Raw genomic sequence first — 22,553 nt, 5'->3', positions numbered from 1 at the left:
CCTCAGGCCCTCAGGAATACACCGAGTAGATAATGAGTCAAACATATTGTGCTGTACGTTATGATTTCCTTAATTAAAGACTGTGTAATCCAACAGTACTGCATATTAACTTTGTTGTAATATTAAAGATCATTTGTAAACAGGGGAGATCATCAAAATATGCCTGAAACTCTTTCAATCTTTCACACATATTACAGCTTTTTATTGCATCACAGATAAGACATTTTTTAGTGAAAAACAATTAAATCATCTTAAATAAGGTTCTGAATGCATAAATTATAGATGATACGTTTTTAAATCAGGCTCTATCCTTCACTTCTCTACCATGATGGTGAACTAGTACGATTTTTTCAAGTCGCTTCAGGCGTTCTTTATGATTATGGAAATTCACTTCAGTGAAATTATTCCTTACGATTCAGGATTAACAGGATAAAATACGATCCCAGCTTCATTACAAGGAAGTGTCCTGAATTCAAAAAGTATTATAGAAAAAACATCCTGAATAATCAAAAGTAAAGGTAAATTAAATATAATGGAATCAGAATTACAACAATCATGTGAGTACAAGTACTTCAAATTGCAGTATTGTTTACAGTAGCAGGTACAGCACTTCGTCATGTATAAAAAATACTAAAAGATGAACTTATGCTGCACATTATTCGTTTTTCTTTTTTAACATCTTTCTTAAAATAGAAACTGCTGGGGCTCGTGGGTAAAATGTCAGATAGTGAAATCAACATCTCCTTTTGTTGTTACCGACTCTCCAGAATACGATTCAATAGTCAGTTTACCATCACAGCTCTGTCCTGAAGCTCCCCGTGTCCTTCCAGCCGTGAACCTGACCCTCACCGGGCCCCTCCTGGGGGTCTCGGACCTGCGGGAGCTGAGAGTGGAGAGCAGAGAGCGGCGGGTGTCGGAGGGGAGGGAGCGGCGGGTGTCGGAGGGCCGCGAGCCGGAGCCGTTGGACGGGCTAGAGCAGCTGTACCGGACCCTGGAGCAGGCCAACGTGACGGCCCTGGGCGACCCGAGGCCCTGCAGCCGGCAGGAGTTCAGACGCTGTTTCACACAGAGAGCCAGAGACCCGCTGCTCAACGACAGGCTGCACCGGGTCCGAGCCCTGAGGAGCACCTTGAAGGTAACACGCATGTAGGCGAGGCAAGGCAACGTCACACAGAAGGCAGACTCACACTGTTCACATCATAACATGTCATTAAAATGCATTACAGAAGGATGATCATGATCATAGCACTGTTGCTCTTAAGGTATGTTTGATGAACAGCTACTACTTTACTCAGTTTCTATTTTTAGCTCTTACTTTATCGGCAATGATATGTTGTGGTTTCTTTCTTTTGACAAATGTACTGATTGAAAGTCTAAATGCCCTAAAAGTAAATGTAAATATAAAGACAAAGAGAATAAAAACATATTTGCAATAATAAAAAACAGTGCAGACGTTAAAAGATTTAGCAGAACATGAAAGTTTTCAGTCTAGTTTTGAAAGTGGTCGGAGTTCCTTCTTCAGGGAGTTTATTTGCTGCATCGTGACTGAATGATGATGAGTTTACTCTGGGAATCACTAACAGATTGTCTCAGAAGGTCTAGAAGGCTTATAGTGGGAGCATATCAGTGATATACTTCGGTCCTAGACAGTGATTTCTATGTGAGCAGGAGGATTTTGGACTTTTGTGTGAGGAGTCGATGCGGTAACTCCCCCCCCCTCCCTCCTCCAGGCCAAAGAGTCGGAGCTGGCGGTGATCTGTGCCCTCCTGGAGGACCCTGGCCTGTGCTCCCAGACCTTCAGAGAGTGGAAGCAGTGGCACAGCGAGCTCTACACGGACATCTGCCAGCTCAGCCCCGGCACCAACGGCCAGGACGACCTGTCCCCGCTGGCGGCGCCGCTCATGACCCACACACACTCCTTCATCGAGACGCATGTGTGAGACGGACGGAAGGAACACACACACACACACACACACACTCCTGAGCACCCACACACACACACACACACACACACATTGTAAGATGTGTAAATATCATAGAGGGAACAGTCTGAGCGTGTATGAACTTTTGATAATCCCGAGGACCCCACAGGGTGCCTATTGCATGCCCGAACAGAAAGCATTAACCATCCTTTGTCATGGAACTCAGAAACACGCTTGTCGAGCAAAATGGGGAAAACAAAAGGAGACTTTTTCAAAAACATGTTTTTTTTTTGGTTCCTTTGTATTCCCTATTTTTTATTTTGTTCTTCTTCCTGTTGATTTTAAAGGGGGGGGGGAGCTATGTAGCAGCAATACAGAGGAGAATCCTTTTCACCACAGCACTGTACTTTTGTACTGATGAACTTTGCACCCAGAGCCACCAGTTCTCCCCCTTTCTCTCTCTCTCTGTCTTGTTTTCTTTGGCTGCATATCTCACTGATTTACAGGGACCTCACGTGTTAGTCTGGGGGCGGGGCTTTTAGTACCAGACTGTGAAAGGCGGCTGTCTGTTGAGGAGTCGCCGTGTTGGCTAGTTGCACATTATTTCAAACTGTGAACTGTTAAAACACACACACACACACACTTGTATCTGCAGAAGGAGGCTCCTCTGATAGAGTGCAATTCAGTTTGCATTGTCTATCCCTCTCTCTCTCTGTGATTCTGTGTTTCTGTCCATCTCCTCTTTCTGATTTATGTTCTTATTTCCTCTCTCTCTCCCTCTCTAGTCGTCAAAGACTTGTGTATATGTGTATACTGCTGTGTATACTGATGTAAATGTTTGCGTTTCCACTACCACTGTGATATGTTTCTTAGAGGTAGCGGAGGGAAGACAGAGAGTATGTATTTTTGCGTGGGTGCAAAAACATTTTGGTTTTTTATTTTTTTAATTATTCTTTTTTTTTTTTTTTTTCTTAAACAGCGAATGCAAGAAGAGCTAGAGAGTTATTTTTTTCTTTTCCAAAAGGAGTCACTCACTACAAAGAATGCACTTTCTATATCTCTATATCTCATTGGCTGCGTCACAGGGTCTTATGTCTCATCGGCCTCTTTAACCATCGCTGTTCAAAATATCAGGTAAAAGCATTTGCCGTCTCATTTTCTAAAGATTTGTGTACAGTCTACAAATATATTTAAACATAGAAGAATATATAAATCTATTTACGTTTTGTGTCATAGATATAATGTAAAGTATGATGTATTCTATGCCAAGGTTTTGCAGTGTCCCCCCCCCCCCCTTCACTCTGTACATGCAGGGTGTTTAGCAGTCGAACAGCTAGGAGGCAGAGAATCACCACCGTCATTGACCGTTTTTACGTCAACCCTTCTCCTGGTGATGATGTTGCATGAGAAAAAAAAGTCCCGGGACTGATTTGATTGGACAGGGTAAAATATTGTGGATCATTTGTGTTCTTTTTTGAATCCCCCCCCCCCCCCTCTTTCCTTTCTTTTTATCTTCCTCTCATGATTGCAAGATAATTAGACTTGTAGCGCACGATACATGCAAACGTACTGTTGAAGAATGACCTTTTTATTTGTATGTTCAGAGATTTGTTTCCATTAGATAGCGTTCAAAGACACACACACTGTACAGTAACTGAGGCTGGCTTTTTTTTCCCCCTTTTTTTTTTGCTGCTCAGCTACTCGATCGAACAAAGATCCTCCGTAAGTGTCCAGGAGGTTTCAATTTGCCGTCTTTTGGTTCCCACAGAGAGGCTTTAGGGATCTTAACCTGACCGTACTTCTAAAAATATTTGACATTTTGCCCTCCAAAGCATATGGTTGACGCTGGGTGGGCCAAAGACCTCTACACCAAACGGTCTCATAAAGTCTGTGAAAACCCCCCAGGATGAATCATTTCATCTGCAATATCAGGCCCAAGGACTCAACGGTGCCCCCTAGTGTCCAAGACTCTGAGAGACACGCGTAGCACCTGCTGCCTCCAGCAGCATCCATCATTTATTCTCCATCCTTTAACCGCCGTTCTTTGAGTGTAGGTTCAGGGTTTCTCATCGTGTCACACACACACACACACATACACACACACACACACACACACACTGTCGTTGAAATATCAAACACCCCCCAGAGATCCTCTTTTTGTTTTTTTAATGGTTAATTTGAGAGTACCACAAAGAAACTAAATGATGCAAGCACTTTCCCTGTGCCTCCCAACCCTCTCTTTGGCAACAACGGACCATACCGGCGATCCTACACACACACACACACACACACACGGCTGTAAAAAAGAGTCACGATACAGTTTCAGTCTGCAGTACCCCCCCCCCCCCTCCCCCCCTCTCTGTTTCTCATCCATAGTGGTCTTCTTTTCTCCAGCCGCTGCTCCACACGAGCAGGCGACATCCTGATTAAAGAGGTGCGAGTTGTGATTTGTAGGCACAGACTGTATTATACCCTCCCAGACCTCTGTGTGTGTAGACCTGCAGAAACAAGCCGAAAAAGGGAGATTCCACTGTGTGTTCTTTCAGGGGTGTACACCTCATGGTACATTGCACAGGTGTGTAAGACGTAAGTTGCACTGCGACATTAAAAAAAGGAACATATTGCTCTTTTTCAAGGATAATATTAGCTTACTGTTATTCTGTACATTGAACTGACTAAAGATGATATTAAAAAAAGAGAAAGAAAATTACATTTATTCTTCCTAAAAGTAGCCTTTTTTGGTTTCATATATATGAATATATATTACAAAAAAAATACAGATTGTAAAACTTAAGTTGTTAACTTTGACTTCAATAAACTGAATCCTCTGCACTATGAGCTATGATCTGTTTATGTGTAACCTTTCTTTGGATTTATTGTGTGACGCTGCAACAAAACATTATATTTGAAAATGTGGAAACCTTTACCTGCTCATTCTTCACAAGCATCCACCTAAAAGTAAGTGTAATGCCTCCACCCATCTCATCCATCTTAATCTAGATCAACCTGTTAGTTAAGTTCCCATCAAGTCCATTGCAACCAGTGAACTACATGTGTGTTCATTTGTGTTACTTTAAATAAACTTTAGGAATAATTAAAACAACACAGAAAACACAACATTGCCACAATATAATACCACATTCACATCAGTTCATATTGTACTTCATTCCTGTCTGTTTCCCAAACAAAAAGGCAACTAATTGAACCACCTCGCTGAGAACGAGGAGCTTTTAGAGCTCATCGGGGGTCCCTGGACAGCTGCCTGCCTTGCTTTACTTTAAACATGGAACAGCAGTGACAGTTTTAATCATTAAAATGTCTGTTAAAAAAATAAAACATTCATATTTTGCATTTTAATTACGTGCACACACATTTACAAAATAGTTGTTGGCGAACTAGAAGGATAAGAAGTCACTTTGACTTTTGAAAGTAAAGAGAATACCATAAATATGTATATACTGTATGTGGGCTCCTCTCAGATGTTTCAGGAGTATGGACATGATGCTGCAGTGTGTGGACGAGTCGGGAGGCGTGGGAGACGTTGGGAAGGACGTTTGCTATGAGGAGGAGTGCGTGGGAGAAGAACCGGCAAAGTGAGGGAAATCACCACGCGGGGGTCAATCACTCTGGTTGTCAACACACAACCTCCCTGTTGCAAATTCTTTTTAAATTACGTGTGCATTATCATGGCAAATATCAAAAATCAAATATACAGCTTCTTAATATATTTCCCTTATTATTATTAATAATTAATAATTATTCTTCTATATTAAACATTCCTTGTTATTTCTATCTTAATATTCAACAGTAACAATTTCCCCCCTTTTGTTTGGTCTGATTATTCATTATATTCAGTATAATTTCTGTCTTATTAACAGTAAACATTTACTTTTACTTTTTGTATGTTTCTCCTGTTATTAATTCAGCAGACACTGGAGCCTAAAGTTACACTATTTAATAATAAAGTATAAAGTATGCCAAGGTTTCATGAGCAGGCATACTAAGCCAGTGATTAATAACATATATAAAAAATAAAAAAAAAACATGAAATTGTTATTGTCACATTTTCCCCTCAAAGTTTCCGGGAGACCCACTTTGAAAAATAGTGTCCCAGCAGAATTAAATAAACGTGAATTAGGATGTTTAAAGGCTCAAGCTGGTGAAAGATTATAAATAGTTTCCACTGATGACCTGTAGGTGGCGGTGTTGCAACTCATGGCTGCCAACCGCTATAACACTCAATATAAGAAGAAGAACGGATAGGGATTATCTGTTGCAGGTGTCTCCTCTCACCGCTAGGTGGCAGTAGCTGACCGTGGATTGGAGTGGACCGCTCGAAGAGTCGGCGCTGAAAGAACGAAGAAGGAGGCGGAGGAGGAGGAGCGCTGTCATGGCGGCCAAGGTGAATGTTTGACATTTTCCTCTTCGTCCAAGTGTTTTTATGTGTTTATTAAATGAATGAGCGGCTGGAGAGTTAACGTCAAGCGTCCCGGAGCTTTTAACGCAAGACTAGTTTACTTTACAGACGCTGACGTCACGCTGCATGAACAACTATATATATATATATATATATAGCTGCTAACTGTCTACTTGTATTAGCCCCGCTGAATGAGTCGATGCTAACAGCGTATAACTCCCGTTAACCGACAGCGGGCTGAGCACCGACGGACTCACGTCGTTAACGTCCGTTGTCTAAGCTCAGCGTCGGTAACGGCCGGTGTTGGCGAGGCCGAGGAGACGTGACAGTTAGCGTCAGTTAGCTTAACGGTTGTGAGTTATCCACCATACACACAACTTAACGCTGCGTATGACGTTATTGTAATATGTTATACGTCATACCAGAGGAAAAGTCGCTTACGTAAGCGCCGTGTTTAAACGCAAACGTGAAGCATGCTATAGGTTAAAGTACACAGAGTCCTTTAAAAAAGCTTCAACTGCGCCTTTAAAGTGCAGCTAACGTGTCAAAGCTTTAATAATAATAATAATAATAAATCCACGAGTCTCATACACGTAATCACATGGTAACAATTATGCTTAATGAAGGACTTATGATGCTTTATTAATCTATTATTATTATTATTATTATTATTATGTTGGTCTGTCATGTGTGTTATTTTTGTAAGGTGCTACTGGATGCTTAAATTTCCTTCAGGATCAATAAAGTCTGTCTGTCTATGTTTTTAATTATCTATCTATCTATCTATCTATCTATCTATCTATCTATCTTTTTAATTATCTATCTATCTATCTATCTATCTATCTTTTTAATTATCTATCTATCTATCTATCTATCTATCTATCTATCTATCTATCTATCTATCTATCTATCTTTTTAATTATCTATCTATCTATCTATCTATCTATCTTTTTAATTATCTATCTATCTATCTATCTATCTATCTATCTATCTATCTATCTATCTATCTATCTTTTTAATTATCTATCTATCTATCTATCTATCTCTCTTTTTAATTATCTATATCTATCTATCTATCTCTTTAATTATCTATCTATCTATCTATCTACCATCCATCCATCCATCATTTTGATGGGGTTTAAATGTTTACATGTTAATGTAATTCCCGGTCCATGTGAGTCACCTGACGTGACGAGTGTCTAATCTGGTGTGAATCAGGTGGTGATGCTGGCCGTCCCCACGGTGATGGGCATCGCCTCCATCCGAGTGTATACTGTGAGTGAAGTACCCGCCGACGGACTGGTTACACGACAAAAGGTATGGTAGCCCCCCTCCAAGAAACATCTGCAGGTCTGATACTAGAAAAGCCCGACGTTCACAATCACAATGCGTGTCTCCCTCCGTCCCCAGCTGAACGTCTACACCCCGCTGCCCCAGTCTACTCAGGCCCACTTTGTCCCAGAGAGGCCGGGCGTCATCCAGAATGGGCTGACGGCAGCCAGAGAGAGCGTTCTACCGGTTGTCCAGGCTGTCACGGTATTTACACGTTCCGCTGTGTGTATTTACAGACGCCAGCTGCTGCAGATTTACCTCAAACTTTCACAATCTGTCACCTGAAACCCCCAAAAGAACAACTCTATTTACCCATAAGTGTTGTGTGAACAGAACTACAGCTAAAAAACACATGGAAGAGGTGTTATCTTGCACCTGCAGCGTTGGTTTTCCAACGCTGATTTTTTCTTTTTTTTTCTTGTGTCCCCTAGTTTGCGGTTACGCGTACAGTGAGTGCTTCTTGCATGTTTTGCAGACAGCAACGTTCAGGAGTGAGACAGGAAATAATGTTCATGCACGTAAACGCAGCTGCAGGTTTTGCTGCGAAGAGTTTTGGCAGTTTGATACGGTAACACTCGGATGTAGTTGTGATGTTTTGTCTTTGATCCCTGCAGGGCGCCTGTGTCTCTGTGAAAACAAGAAGTGTCAATCTGTACTATGCAGGAGAGGGTGAGTCATTAGTAGTATGTATACATATACATCATATTTATATCCATATATAAAACAAATCCCAGATAGTGTACAGGAGTCGTCTATTTATGGCTTTATTCAATTACAATGTTTAATGTCCACAACATCAGAATACATGTGAAGAAAGCAGCTTGTGGAATGAGAGGAATGCTTGTCGTCATGTTTACTGCTTCCTGTGTTTCCCAGATGTGTACTACTACTTGAAGGACCCTCCCCCTGGGTTTCTACCCAGATTTGGCACCGTCACCATGGCTGGCCTGCTCGGCATGTTCTTGGCACGGAAAGGTAACCAGATCCTCGTTCTCTGTATCACAAAACACTTTGTACCCCACTGGGGAAACATGTAATACACGTATTTGTGCATAAGTATAATACAAATATATGACAATGAACTGGGTTCCCAGGGGTCGGAGGATTTCTGGAATATCAGGGGATTTTGTGTTTAAATTTTAGTTGCCATTAATCAAACTGTAATATTTCCCACGCTGTATTTTTCTTTATCAGGTTATTTCCCAAGTTTCTCCTATTTCGTGAGTGGTTGTTATGGTTACTTGGTTTTTCAGCGCCCTTGTCAACAAATAACACAGTAAATGTGCACATTTCAAGCAGTGAAAACTTTAGTTTTTTTACTTAAAGTTCACAAATGAGTGGGTTTAAAATACTGTGGCTGTTTTTTTGTCTGCTCATCACAAAGGTGACATGGTTTAAAGGTCATGGAAATTCAGCTTTTTAGTCAGAAAAACATCTGACATTTCACTTCGAGTGGGAACCCTGTAGAACATTTTGAAGTGAATCAACATAAATTGTCATATAGATGCGTGTTATATAACCATACTGAACCATATACCCACCATGCAACCATTGTTAACCATATTTATATTACATGGTTTTTCCAGAATTAAATCTTCACTGTAAATATGTAGTATTTAGATGTATCACTGTTGTATTCGAGACAGGTTGTTTTATATTAATAATCTAAATGGAAGCTCAACTCAGTTTATGTGTGGGTTAGACAGCCGTACATCATAAATCATTACATTCATCCATCATGCCACCGTGAACTTTTGTTATTTATGTTTCAGTTTTCCCAGCATCTCTGTATTTGTCTTTCTCTCAGTAGGGCGTCCGTTAAATTAAATCACTCGATAGCAGATTAAGTTTGATGAATCCTTAATCCTAACCTGTGTTTCAGGCTCTCATTTAAAGAGGTTAGCCGTTCCACTTGGCCTGATGAGTGCAGGAGCTTCCGTGTGCTACCCGGCTCAAACAGTGGCTGTGCTTAAGGTGACATTACTTCTTCTTGTTTTTCATAACTCACTCTGGTTGTCTGTCTTTTGGTAACAAACCCCATTCTTTTTGAGAGCGTAACCATCTTTTGTGCCCCGCAGGTGACGAGTAAGAAGGTGTACGCTGCAGGGCAGTGGAGCAGCGCCGCCGTGTCTTCGCTCCTCGCCTCCAAGCCCCAGGAGCCCGTCGTCAAGGAGGTCGCTGCTTCACAGCCACAGGTTAACCCAACAGATTTAATCCCAATGTTACATGAAGGTGCAGCCAGCTTTAAAAAAGACTGTGACTTTGTGTGACTCAAACCAGAACAGCCCTTCCACCCATATAATGGTAACTCCCCCGACACTGAATCATTTCCCCTCTTTTGTTTTCTCCAAATGCCTCTCAATAGGTTCTATCTATTTTATTTCTGGTTGCATTGTTCCAGTTTCTTTGCTCTTTGTGCTTCATATGTCTTGAACTTAAACTCACTCTAAGTCACTCTGTGGTGTCAGCTAAATGCCTGAAATGTAAAATGCTAATGTGGGTGATTAGTATTTCCCCCCCAGCTCCAGCCAGTGTAATAAATCCAATCTATTAGAAGTGAAATGTTAAAGCAAACTGTAAAGCTGGTGCTTAATTCTGTTCGTGGATTTAATGTTTCTTCTGTCACTGACAAGCACAGTTTAAGTGTGATTACTCAAACGTTGGATTTAATATTAATACTTTTATATACAATAATGTATGCAAGCCTCGGTTTAAACAGATTTAAATTTGTCCACATTAGACGGCTGTCGAGGAGGTCTCAGGATCCGGCTCAGCCCCGAGCTCCACGGTCCCGGAGACAGAGGTGGAATCAGCCGAGTCTCTCCCCGTTTGTGATGAGCCTGTCGTCGCTGTCACAACAGAGGAGGCATCATCAGTAGAACTTATAGAGATTCACCCGGACCAGACCCCCACAGAGACCAGCACAGGTATCTATAGATGTTCCTCTCCGTCTCTGCTTGTTTCTCTGATTCTCTTTTGAATCAAACACACGATCACTCAAAGGCTTTCCACTGTGTTTTCCTCTCCCGTCCAGATCCGGTGGCTCATTCGCTGCCAGAAGAGACCGACGCCACCAAGACATCTGAAGAAATAACTTCACCTGTCGAAAGTGTGGAGCCGTCGGACACAAAACAAGCAGCAGAGGACGTCTCCACCGATGCCAGACCAGCCGAGCCAACGGCGAGCTTGGAATCGGAGACAGTCGAGGCCGCGGTGGAGAGCTTGGAGACGGTCGAGGCCGCGGTCGAGAGCTTGGAGACGGTCGAGGCCGCCCCGGTCGAGAGCTTGGAGACGGTCGAGGCCGCGGTCGAGAGCTTGGAGACGGTCGAGGCCGCGGTCGAGAGCTTGGAGACGGTCGAGGCCGCCCCGGTCGAGAGCTTGGAGACGGTCGAGGCCGCGGTCGAGAGCTTGGAGACGGTCGAGGCCGCCCCGGTCGAGAGCTTGGAGACGGTCGAGGCCGTGCCAGTCGAGTCTCCGGTTGAGGCAGCTGAGGCCGCCCCAGTGGAGGCCGTGCCAGTAGAGTCTGCCCCAGTGGAGTCTGCCCCGGTTGAGGCCGCCGAAGCTGCCCCAGTCGAGGCTGCTCCAGTCAAAGCCGCTCCAGCAGAGACTACCCCGGTTGAGGCCGCCCCGGTTGAGGCCGCCCCAGTGGAGTCTGCCCCAGTGGAGTCTGCCCCAGTAGAGTCTGCCCCAGTAGAGTCTGCCCCAGTGGAGACTACCCCGGTTGAGGCTGCCGAGGCCGCCGAGGCCGCCCCGGCTGACTCTGAAGAACCACCTGCTCCAAAGGCCTCAAATGAGCCGACAGGTAAGAGAAATATTCTGCCCCATAGAGTCAAAGAGCAGAAAATTCACTAGTAATACAAAAAAAAAACCGTTGGAAATCCACCGTTGCTACAGAAGTGGATTCACTGAAAGATGAAGGAGCTACTTGTCAGTGAAAGCTATACCCATGTTGTATATTGACTTCTCCACAGAGCCAGTTGTTGAAGCTGCTGAGCCCGAGTTAGCTGACCCGCCACCAGCTGCTGCTGTGGAGGAGACGCTCTCACCTCCACCTCCTCACCAGTCTGCAGCAGAAAACAGCAAAGGTACTGTGAACATACAAACTCTCACATGCACCCCCCCCCGTTAATTAGTTCACCCTGAAGTAGAAGAACCCAGTAAGTAATATACAGTTTAATTGCTTTTTTAGTGGTGGATGGATTGTAGGATATGTCGTTGTACAGTGACTTAATATTTTTCACATCCAAACATAATAAATCTAGAGCAGCTTGGGGCCGTTTTCCAGGTGAAGTCCTTATTTCCTGTGTTCCTCCGGTGACATGACTACGTCATCGCAGTAGTAACACTGAGTTGTTTGTGTGAGCCTTTCTTGAGAAAGCTATAAGCAGCAACACCCTCTGAAGCTGGCACGTTTTCTGCTGCATGAGCTGGAAAATATCTGTTTAGCTGGAAGACACCCACACAAGATCCAGCAAGACCAGATCACTTGGAATCCTGGTCCTTGTTGGGGAAGAGGTGTGGTGTGTTTGATGGTTGTATGACCTCAGAATGATCGACACTGTGACTAATATTTTGTTGCATTTTTCTCACCGACCTTTAGGGGGCTCCAGTTTCAAGGCAGACCCGGCTCTGATGGACTTCGGCCAGTCCAACCCGGAGGATGAAGACCTGTACAGCACACGCAGCTGAGAGTCCTCCACCAGGAGAGACCTGGTTCCACGCTGCCCTCGATCCAGATCTAAAGACACTCGGTCTCATCATGCAGTGTAAATAGGTCATTTTTGTAAAACGGGCAGAAAGTCTTTCAACGTTTCCATTCTGGTTTCCTTCGGCCCACATCGTTTAGATTTCCACAGGAAAAAGTTGTTTTCTTCGTAGCAGCGAAGCAGCAGATTCTCGTTTGCAGAGTCGGTTTGATTAAAAGAACAGAAACATGGGAGAGAGAATAACACACCCACGACTGTTTACAAGACTTTTAAATCCACAGATGGCAAATTGTGAAGTTTTCCTCTCCGTATGTGTGATTTAAAGCAATTAGTGGATTTAGTGCGACAGCTTTCACAATCATCACGGGTGCATGGTGCTTTTATTTATTGTAATTTAGCCCACTGCCTAGTCATGCTGAACATACCGCACATGGTTATAAAACTCATTTTATTCCATCCACAAATGTCTTCAGTTGTGTAGAACCAAAAAAAATAAATCTATATTTTTCATGAGTTCATGTTGTTCTTTGTCAAGTTCCTTAAATACCGTTCAGTATTCGCGAGTCGCAGAGCTGTACATCATTTCTTACATAACATTACAAACGTAAGAAACGTTGTTTTCTAAATCTGAAAATAACAAGGTGCCTTTTTAAAACACAAGTTTTAAAAATATAATCCAGGTCCTCCAAAAACCATCATAAATTAGTACGTTATTAACAATTTAGCTCAAAAATCATCACGCAATTAGCAGCTCAAAAGGAGATCGCCTTAAGATTCAATTTTTATTTTAATCTTTTAATATCCAAAACCAAATACTAAATAATAAAATCATCCTCAACGTTACTTTGTGTTTTTCATCATGTTGCACGTTAGCATTGGGAGCATGTTAGCATTTAGCTCTGCCGTGCCTCTCGGCCTCGTTACCAAGTCAAAGTTGAGTCATCCTGTAAACACCGGAGTGAGATCTCCTCCTTCGGTGCTGAATCTGATCCCGAGAGTAATTGTTTCCTATAACAAAAGCATCAAAATTCCAATAACAAATAACGCCCATAAAGTCCTAACCTTCATCCTGGAAATTATGGCGTGGAGGAACTCGGACAAACGTGTGCATCTAATGCCAGGAATGTTGCTATAAAGCATTTCTGTTGGTGCCACATGTTTGTGCTTATTGGTGTGCGGTGATCAGGATATCTGTTCACATCTTTATAGCTTCTTTTACGGCTCCTCGGAGGAACCAGAGCTCCCTGGACCTCATAAACTCTGCTTGGGGGGGTCACGACCCCTGGGACTCTGTCTGTGTGCTCACATATGTGTGTAAGAGCAAACCGAGAGGAGGGGGAATCAATAAGACAGCAATACTTTCTCATCTTCTGGTTTTAAAACCCACATATGGGAACCAGGCTGCCTTGTGGCATCGGAGCATCGGAGCCGAGTCGAGGGGGGTTAAGGGACTCGTGTGACCGCGCTGTTTAAGACGAACGCTTCCAAATGTTCTGATAAAAAAAACAAACAAAAAAACATCTTGTGATTATTAATTATCCACCAACACTTTAATAAAACCACATGGAACATATTGGCTCGGATAAAAATAGAGCGGAGTGAGAATCCTTCTTTTTCTCCTTCGTGGACATCTTGTTGCGATCAGTGCAAGAGGGAGAAGGTTTGGAGGCAGATGTGACGCCAAGTATAGCCTCTGCTCACCTCTCTCAAGGGCCCTCCACACACACACACACACACGAGGAGGCCCCTCTTCCCTCAGCATCCCACACAAGCAGCCACTATGATTACGGGTCTGAGAAACAAATCTTTCGACTGGACTCTGTCATGTAGTCCAGAGCTCTCCCAGATTTTTCATGACCGGCAGAAAAGGAAGCAGGGCTCCCGACCCCGACCTCTGACCTCTCACCCCCCTATGAGACGGATTTTCCACAGAGGGGACTTTGCGACGGTTACGATCTGCGTCGGTTATCTTCCCAGGATCCGGCCAGCGACGGAGACTCCCGCTGTCAAATAAACATGTAGCACATTTATCAGCAGGAATATAAACATAACAATCATGGAGGCAATTTAAGGGTGTTTGTGAACACAGCATTTGTTCACTTGTGTACGTCTCCTATATTTTGTTTGGGTCAACGTGCGAACACAGTGTGATCTTCGGCACACAGCTTCCTCTCGTTTCTCATTCGAGGAGATAAAAATCAGATGTTGGCAGTTCACTCCGTTCAGCACATCATCATTTATTGTTGTGCAAGAAAACAGAAATCCGTATAACTTTTGGGTTGCAGCAACATCCAGATATATAATATTTATACATGTGGATAATGAGAGCAGAGAAAGTACACTTGCAAAAGAAAGAAAAAGAAATGTGGAGCTTTTAAAGCAGAAAAGAATAAGAAAAAGTATGAAAATAATGAGCTGGGAGATGGATGTCCAGTCAGGGGTTGTGATGTAAGTGGAGGTCTGATGCTCTGCTTATCGGCTGCCTGTACGGACACTGGCTTTTGGATCATCAGATAAACACACACACTCCTCCGCATGCTCACACTCTTCATCACTCGGCTGCCTTTCCTGTTTTTTAAATGGCATGCCATAAAGAAAGAGAAACCTGTACATCCTGAAGACGGGATCGAGTGATTGTGATCCCGTGGAGTATAGAACGCCATGAAAATGTCTTGACAAAGAGATCATTAAAAGTCAGACAATAGTATGACTTTTAATTAAAAGAAAAAAGAATGCCATGAACATATATTGTTAAGTGTGTCATACAGAGTCATGGTTTGGTCATAAAAAAGTAATTAAAATGTCATAATATTGTATGTCGTTAAAATCTCATTGTATACTATCCAATAAAAAATAGAAAATGTCATGATATATAGTATATATAGTCTGACATTCTATAGTAATGCATATATATAGTCATGTAGTCATAAAAAGTCTGTTTTTTGTGTTTAAAATGTCATAATATAGTATGTCATAAAGAGTCATGCATGTTATAAAAGATAAAGATGGTATGACAAGAAAATGAATAAAGAATGTTCTTACTATTGAATGCAGAAAGAATGTCATGACATCAAAGGTCTGGGTTTGGTAAGTCATAAATATGTCATTAAAAATGTCATAATGTCGTATTGTCGACAAAATTTTAAAAAAACATGTACAAATAAAAAAAGACAAAGAAGTGATCGCAAACTCTATAGAATAGTATGTCTAAAACAATGAATTCACTTTTTTAAAGTCAGGTTTTCTATTTTTTCAGTAAGTATAGAGTGTTAAAATTTCACAAAAAAGTCAGTATAGTTTGTCTAAAAAAGTATAAAAAAAAAAAAAAGCAAAAAAAAGTTGGGTTTAAAAAAAAAGTCATAGTATAGTTTGTCTAAAAAAGTATATAAAAAAAAAAGTTGGGTTTTAAAAAAAAGTCAGTATAGTTTGTCTAAAAAAGTAAAAAAAAAAAAAAAAAAAAAAAAAGCCAAAAAAAGTTGGGTTTAAAAAAAGTCATAGTATAGTTTGTCTAAAAAAGTTTTTAAAAAAAAGCAAAAAAAAGTTGGGTTTAAAAAAAAGTCATAGTATAGTTTGTCTAAAAAAGTTTTAAAAAAAAAGCAAAAAAAAGTTGGGTTTAAAAAAAAGTCATAGTATAGTTTGTCTAAAAAGTTTAAAAAAAAAAGCAAAAAAAAGTTAGGTTTAAAAAAAAGTCATAGTATAGTTTGTCTAAAAAGTTTTTTAAAAAAAAAGCAAAAAAAGTTGGGTTTAAAAAAAAGTCATAGTATAGTTTGTCTAAAAAGTTTTTTAAAAAAAAAGCAAAAAAAGTTGGGTTTTAAATAAAAAAGTCATAGTATAGTTTGTACGACGGCGTATTAGGGCCACTGTCGAAAAAAAATCAATAAAAACGGAGCCGAGAGAGGTGGGCAATATTCTGAGATTAAAAATCACAAATTTGCTAGTTTTAAAGTGGCAAATTTGCGACTTTAAAACTAGCAAATTTGCGAGTTTTAAAGTGGCAAATTTGCTAGTTTATTACGATGCTAACAACCTGCATTTATGCTAGCCAACTTCGCTTCCGAATGTTGCTTTTATCTTTCTAATTAATTCATCCCAACGTGTGACGCTTTGCTAAGGCCCTTAAGGTAATGGCTGTTGATGGTTATTGTTGGTTAATTTTATATGGGCCAAATTGTCATCTTATTTGTGTTTATTGAGCAGGTAGTTTGCCTAAGCTAGCAGTAGCTTTCACTTGTTGTCATAGCAACGGCAAACATCCGGGTCAAGCTACGTGATTACTTCCTCTATGACCGCTAGCTTAGCCAAACCACCCGATCAACAAACACACATACCGTAAGATGACAATTTGGCCCATATAAAATTAACCAACACTAACCATCAAGAGCCATCACCCTATGGACCTTAGCAAAGCATTGACACACGGGATGGATTAATTAAAAGCTACATTCATGGGAAGTTAGCTAGCATAAATGCCGGTTGTTAGCACCGTAATAAACTAGCAAATTTGCCACTTTAAAACTCGCAAATTTGCCACTTTAAAACTAGCAAATTTGTGACTTTTAATCTCAGAATATTGCCCACCTCTCTCGGCTCCGTTTTTTTTTTTTTTTTTTCCGACAGTGGCCCTAATACGCCGTCGTAAGTTTGTCTAAAAAAGTTACAATTTTTTAGTCATAGTATAGTTTTAGTCATAGTATAGTTTGTCTAAAAAAGTAAAAAAAAAAAAAGCAAAAAAAAGTTGGGTTTAAAAAAAAGTCATAGTATAGTTTGTCTAAAAAGTTGGGTTTTAAATAAAAAAGTCATAGTATAGTTTGTCTAAAAAAGTTTTAAATTTTTTTTTTTAAAAAGCAAAAAAAAGTTGGGTTTAAAAAAAAAGTCATAGTATAGTTTGTCTAAAAAAGTATATAAAAAAAAGCAAAAAAAAAGTTGGGTTTAAAAAAAAGTCAGTATAGTTTGTCTAAAAAGTTTTTAAAAAAAAAAGCAAAAAAAGTTGGGTTTAAAAAAAAGTCATAGTATAGTTTGTCTAAAAAGTTTAAAAAAAGAAAAGCAAAAAAAGTTGGGTTTTAAATAAAAAAGTCATAGTATAGTAAAAGTTTAAAAAAAAGGAAACATTTTGTTTTTTTTTAGTTCAGTATAGTCTGTTAAAATCTCACAAAAAGTCATTTGTCGACAAAATTCCTCTGTTATTTTGAATAACAGAGGAATTTTGTCAAAGAAATGTATGTCAAACTACGTCTGAGTATAGTAGTATATATATAGTAGTATTTAATAAGTCTAAAACAGTCAAGTCAGGTTTTTCAAGAAAGAAAAGGTCAAAGTATCGATGGTTAGAATTTCACAAATTTGGAAACTTGGAAGGAACAAACCCGGCGAAGGGAACCTGCAGGACCGGAGCTTAAATGTTGGTTCTCAGGTGTGTCTGGTCAGGTGAGGGAGTAGCCACGCCCACCAGACACTGCAGGGGGAGGAGCAACAGGGGAGCAGATGGCAGATCATCACAGTCATAGTATAAATAAGTAAAACGTGCATCATCACCCTCTGACATTTGTTGTGGTGGAGCTGTAACGTGGCAGAAAACGGTCCTTGTGCCTCACAATGAGAGTACACTGCAGTACTGGAGTAAATGTACTTTTACTTCCCATACTGGATGAGCCAGTACTGCTCCGGGGTTTTCTGTTGGCTTCCCGATGTGAGAAGAACAACTGTGCATTCCCAGCATGCCAGTGAAAGCACACTGCATTATGAAAGTATCCGTTTTGGAAAGCCAAATAATCATCATTAAAATGTAAGATTTTTTTACACAACATTGAAATGTTGCTGTTTTCCCGTCTCGCCGCCGTCTGCCACCCTCGCCGCCGGCGTTCCCACGCCTATTAAAGGTGTCACGGCCTGACGGATACTCGATGGAGCGGCGCTCACGCTCACACGTCTCCACATGCGTGTAAACAGGGCTGCGTGGCGTCGACTGCCGGGCTCCAGATTAAGTGCGTTCGGTTGCACGTCTGTTGAAGGATGAGTGAATGCATGTGCACGTGCACGAGCACGAGGAGAGACGCTTGATCAAAGGGAGCTGTGATGTAATCGCTCTCATCCCTCATTAACTTTCACCAGAGGCTTTAATGAAAAACCACTGGAGGGAATCTCCTCCTTTTCCTCCTCGTCCTCCTCCTCATCTCCTCCTCCTCTCCCTGCAGTATCTGCTCGTCCTCCTCCTCATTCATCTTCCTCTCCCTCCCTCCCTCCCTCCCTCCCTCCCTCTCCACTTCCTCTGAGACTGAGTAAACATTTCCCATGGCTTCTCTGACCGCTGGCGTGGACGAATGTGACACAAAGTGCGAGAGGCTCTTTAGCTAATTAACACAACAGCCTCCGTGCGAGAGGTCAAGAGGTCACGGCTTCCAGTTTGACACCTCAGAACGACGGACGGCGTCCTATCAGAGAGTCAGGTAGACACGGGGTTCGCCGGAGACGCAGCTATTACTCATCACACATCTTGACTTGATTCTGAAGGAGGTGTTTTTTTTTGCTGCTGGAGAGAAAATGAAAAACAGAAATAAAGAGAGAGAGAGAGAGAGAGTGTTGTGGTAGTCTCTCTGCCGGCTGGCGGGGGTCCAGGTGAAGTCCAGCCTCCCTGTAATGATGGAGGTGTGACGTTGGAAGCCACTTCCCCCCTGTTTTGTGCAATCACCAAGAGACTCCTGGGGGCTATAAGACGCCTCATCTGGTTTCTCACACACACACACACACACACACACACAGAGGCATGATATGATCGGGGGGAACTCAGCTGTGCAGATCTCTTAGAGGGGTCGAGGAGCGGTTGTCAAGACATGGACTTTAGCCAAGAGAGGCATTGAGAAGAGCTTCACTCCTCAAATCACTCACTCAGGTAAGAAGGAATCATTCAATAGACGAGTTTCAACTTGTCTTGATGTAATTATCAGTTGTTGTTTTACTGGAGAAAGTTCATGTAAATTTCCCTTTTTGTCTTCAATTTAAATTTGTTGCCATTTCTGTTATTAATTAGATTAGATTAGATAGTCCTTTACTCGTCCTGCAGTGGGGAAATTTACAGCGTTACATCAGCAAGACAGTAAAAAATAAGGATAATAAATAATAAACATGCATTGACAAGAAAAGTGCTTGTCAATGTATGTTTATTAATACTTTCCTCGGTGTCAGTGACTTAAGAATCCCCTTTAAAACCCATTAAATCTAAGTTTTTCACGAATCGTAAAAAAAAAAAGGTATTAATACAAAGTAGATGTTTAGTAAGAAACCGTTTAACAGATGAATTGAACCCCTTCATGTACATTTAATCACTCCCAGCTTCCAGAATGCTGTAATGTTTTTTTAGTTATCAAGTAACAGCAGCTGATTTAAGGCGACTGTGAAGCTCCGTGTCCTTAAAAGGCAGCTGGATTTTTGATGACCTCCGTTTTTGTGTTATTTCCAGCCGACCTTGAAAAACTGAAAGGAGGGAAGTGAACCAGCGACACCCAATCCCACGATGGCACACGGCCTCCCCCGCCTCAACGCCACCGCCTCCCCCTACTCCATGATGGAGGTCTATCTGAACGCCTCCCCGACCCCCTCCGCTCCCCGCTGCCCCGACTGGCCCCCCGTGCCCATGACCGCCGTCATCCCCGCTGTCTACAGCGTCATCAGCGTGCTGGGCATCGTGGGTAACAGCCTGGCGGCGTGGGTGCTGGCCAGCGCCTCCAGGAGGACGGTGGCCAACACGTTCATGCTGAACCTGTGCGTGTCCGACCTGCTGTTCCTGCTCTCGCTGCCGCTCTGGGCCGTCTACTACTCCCGCGGCTACAGCTGGCCCTTCGGCCGCGTCGCCTGCAAGGTCTGCGGCGCCCTCCACAACCTCAACCTCTACGCCTCCATCTTCTTCATCACGTGCATGAGCGTGGACCGCTACCTGGCCATCGTGCACCCGCTCCGCTCCCAGAGCGCCCGCTACCCCCGGCGGGCGCGCCTCACCTGCGTGCTGGTGTGGGTGCTGGCGGGCGCTTGCTCGGCGCCGGCCGTGTACCTGCGGGACACCTACTACCTGGAGGGGCTGGACGTGGAGGCCTGCGTCATTCCCTACCCCGACCGAGCCTGGTACCTGACCCTGGTCTGGATGAAGATCGGCCTGGCCTTCCTGCTGCCGCTGTTCGTCATCTCGTTGTGCTACTGGGCGATCGGCAGACACCTGCTGGCCGATACGGGGCTGACCGGCCTCAACATCCCCTCTTCTAAACCACTGGAGTCCAACGAGAGCTGCATTAGACCGGAGAGACCTCCGACCCCGTGTGTGAGCCCCGGATCCAGCGGGGGCAGACCCCTGCAGGGTCGGGGTCTGGAGAGGGTGCTGTGGACGGTGGCTGCTGTGGTCCTGGCCTTCTTCTTCTGCTGGTTCCCCTTCCACTGCGTGACCTTTTTGGACATGCTGCACGGCGAGGGCTGGCTGGACAGCTGTGAGGCCACCTGGACCATCCACACCTTGACCCCCCTGACCCTCTGCTTGGGGTTCTCCAACTCGGCCATCAACCCGGTGCTCTACTGCTTCATAGGAAACCACTTCCGGGGTCGCCTGGTCGGCCTCTGCAAGAGCCTGTGTGCCTGTGTGAAGGCCTGCGGGGAGGACCACATCCAGAAGAAGGGCTCCTTCAGCACCAGGCTCAGCTCCTTCTCCCGAAAACTCAGTGACCTGAAGGACCTGGCCATTGTGGACCACTCTGGTCCCACCTAACAAGTCATGTGACCTTCAACAAGCGTGCATGTGTGGGGCGGAGCTGGTCCTAGAACTGTTCCGGTTCCTGCAGAGATCGATGCTCAACAGACAGAAAACGGATTTAAAGTGTTAAATGTTGCGCCTTTAATGCTGCATTCGGTTAAAAAGCTTTTAAAAATCCACTGCGCACAACTTGCTCAACACCAGACGCACACACACACACACACACATACACACACACACACACACAGCTAGTGACTAGCTAGCGTAGCATTTAGCAGCTAAAGAGCCAGATATTTCCCTTGGGAGTTGGTGGAGACCAAAAATGTGACTCCTATTTGTCAAAAGGCCAAAAAACACAACTCCATATAAATAATAATGTCGCTCTCTAACTGCTGGGTGTTTGAATATGCAGCTGTTTGCTTGGAAAATTGCATAATAAATGTTTTGTGTTCCCAAAATGCTGAAAAAGAAGTCGGCTACAGCTACTCTGCTAAGCTAGGCTAAAGTGTTAGCAGGACTAGTTTAGCTGATTATCTTTTTTGTCTTCATTATTGTTGGATTTAGCTTCTGCATCATTTATATGGGATCCTAAACTTGATTATTAAAGATGTTGGCTGATGATAATAAATATTTCACATGAAAAAAAGGTATGAAAGAGTGAAATATGCTTTAAGGCTAGCTGTGGCTAACTCAGCTAGCTTCAACGTGGCTCTGTTCTGCTTTCTAGAAATTAAACATTTCTATGACATAATTATGTTTAATACAGTAGCTGCATTTTTATAGAATGTGTTCCTGTATTTTTATGTATAAGCATATTAACCATAACAATGCTACTTTTATCCTTTATGGGACCGTTATGTGTAATAACTTGTATTCATGGCATTATTCTGTAAAGACAGTTTAGGAAAACGACTGCATTTCTTTGACTGAATGAGAAATAAAGTAATTTTCCTTTAAAAAAACACCCCTGGTTTCTGTTCTTGTTCTGAAACGGGAGATTGTCAGATTCATTTTGAACCTACGTCTATTTTTGTGAAAACCATTTATGACTTTTTTTTTTTTTTTTTTAAACTTTCCCTTTTTCCAATCTCACTTGTTAACAGCTGTGACTCCAGAGCTTCCCCCACCTGGGAACGAGAGCGCTGGGATTATGTCCGCCTGGCAGATGGACATTCAGCCCACACACACACACACACACACACACACACACACACACACACACACACACACACACACACACACACACACACACACACACACAGATTCCACACATATCAAGGCCCGCTATCATAATCTCATACTAATGTCCTTATGAAGCATTCCGGTCCAGCGAGTTGTGTTGGTTCTCGGGAGCCGGCAGCTAATCAATGATGTATCTCTGTCTGCTATTTGTGTCCAGTATGGATCCGCTGCCTCCTGCATTGACCCTGGCCTGCCTCTGTGTGAGC

General features: G+C 42.7%; 3 protein-coding genes across 12 annotated transcripts in view; all 3 read left to right on the top strand.

Moving 5' to 3' along the window:
* LOC311013283 (connector enhancer of kinase suppressor of ras 2) overlaps positions 1 to 2,444 on the top strand; it is a 53,702-nt gene extending 51,258 nt beyond the window's left edge. For 2 of the 4 annotated variants that reach the window (XM_084009330.1, XM_084009329.1), the window contains exons 23-24: positions 831 to 1,135; positions 1,731 to 2,444. In XM_084009330.1, the coding sequence (XP_083865456.1) occupies positions 831 to 1,135; positions 1,731 to 1,940 (515 nt within the window). In that variant the 3' untranslated portion in view covers positions 1,941 to 2,444. The remainder of the gene's footprint in view (positions 1 to 830; positions 1,136 to 1,730) is intronic. The other 2 variants (XM_084009331.1, XM_084009332.1) reach the window with 1 other exon arrangement.
* Positions 2,445 to 6,221: 3,777 nt separating this feature from the next.
* Positions 6,222 to 12,890, top strand: apool (apolipoprotein O-like). 7 transcript variants are annotated; one of them, XM_084009099.1, is made up of 13 exons: positions 6,222 to 6,324; positions 7,558 to 7,656; positions 7,750 to 7,875; positions 8,286 to 8,340; positions 8,548 to 8,646; positions 9,554 to 9,645; positions 9,750 to 9,866; positions 10,412 to 10,598; positions 10,706 to 11,064; positions 11,110 to 11,223; positions 11,407 to 11,473; positions 11,643 to 11,756; positions 12,272 to 12,890. In XM_084009099.1, the coding sequence occupies exons 1-13, from the start codon at positions 6,313 to 6,315 to the stop codon at positions 12,358 to 12,360; spliced, it is 1,530 nt and encodes a 509-aa protein (XP_083865225.1). In that variant the 5' UTR covers positions 6,222 to 6,312; the 3' UTR covers positions 12,361 to 12,890. The 7 variants fall into 7 exon arrangements, with proteins under 7 accessions (XP_083865225.1, XP_083865226.1, XP_083865222.1 ...); XM_084009100.1 differs by lacking the exon at positions 11,110 to 11,223 and having other exon boundaries at positions 10,706 to 11,058; positions 11,293 to 11,473; XM_084009096.1 differs by having other exon boundaries at positions 10,706 to 11,121; positions 11,293 to 11,473.
* A 6,192-nt stretch (positions 12,891 to 19,082) lies between these two features.
* On the top strand, positions 19,083 to 22,032 carry LOC311013158 (type-2 angiotensin II receptor-like). Its single transcript, XM_084009115.1, has 2 exons — positions 19,083 to 19,263; positions 19,831 to 22,032. The coding sequence occupies exon 2, from the start codon at positions 19,885 to 19,887 to the stop codon at positions 21,118 to 21,120; it is 1,236 nt and encodes a 411-aa protein (XP_083865241.1). The 5' UTR covers positions 19,083 to 19,263; positions 19,831 to 19,884; the 3' UTR covers positions 21,121 to 22,032.
* The last annotated feature ends 521 nt before the right edge of the window (positions 22,033 to 22,553 follow it).

This window comes from Eutrigla gurnardus (assembly GCF_963514095.1).
Source record: "Eutrigla gurnardus genome assembly, chromosome: 5".
NCBI lineage: Eukaryota > Metazoa > Chordata > Actinopteri > Perciformes > Triglidae > Eutrigla > Eutrigla gurnardus.
Note: the sequence above shows the minus strand (reverse complement) of the source record. Positions and strands in the feature narration are given on the sequence as shown.

Bases quoted from the DNA above. Each gene is read 5' to 3' on its own strand.
- apool (XM_084009101.1), top strand. The intron at 9,867-10,411 runs GTTAACCCAACA...TGTCCACATTAG, and splicing joins TCGCTGCTTCACAGCCACAG to ACGGCTGTCGAGGAGGTCTC. The intron at 11,757-12,271 runs GTACTGTGAACA...ACCGACCTTTAG, and splicing joins TGCAGCAGAAAACAGCAAAG to GGGGCTCCAGTTTCAAGGCA.
- LOC311013158 (XM_084009115.1), top strand. From the start codon at position 19,885: ATGGCACACGGCCTCCCCCGCCTCAACGCCACCGCCTCCCCCTACTCC.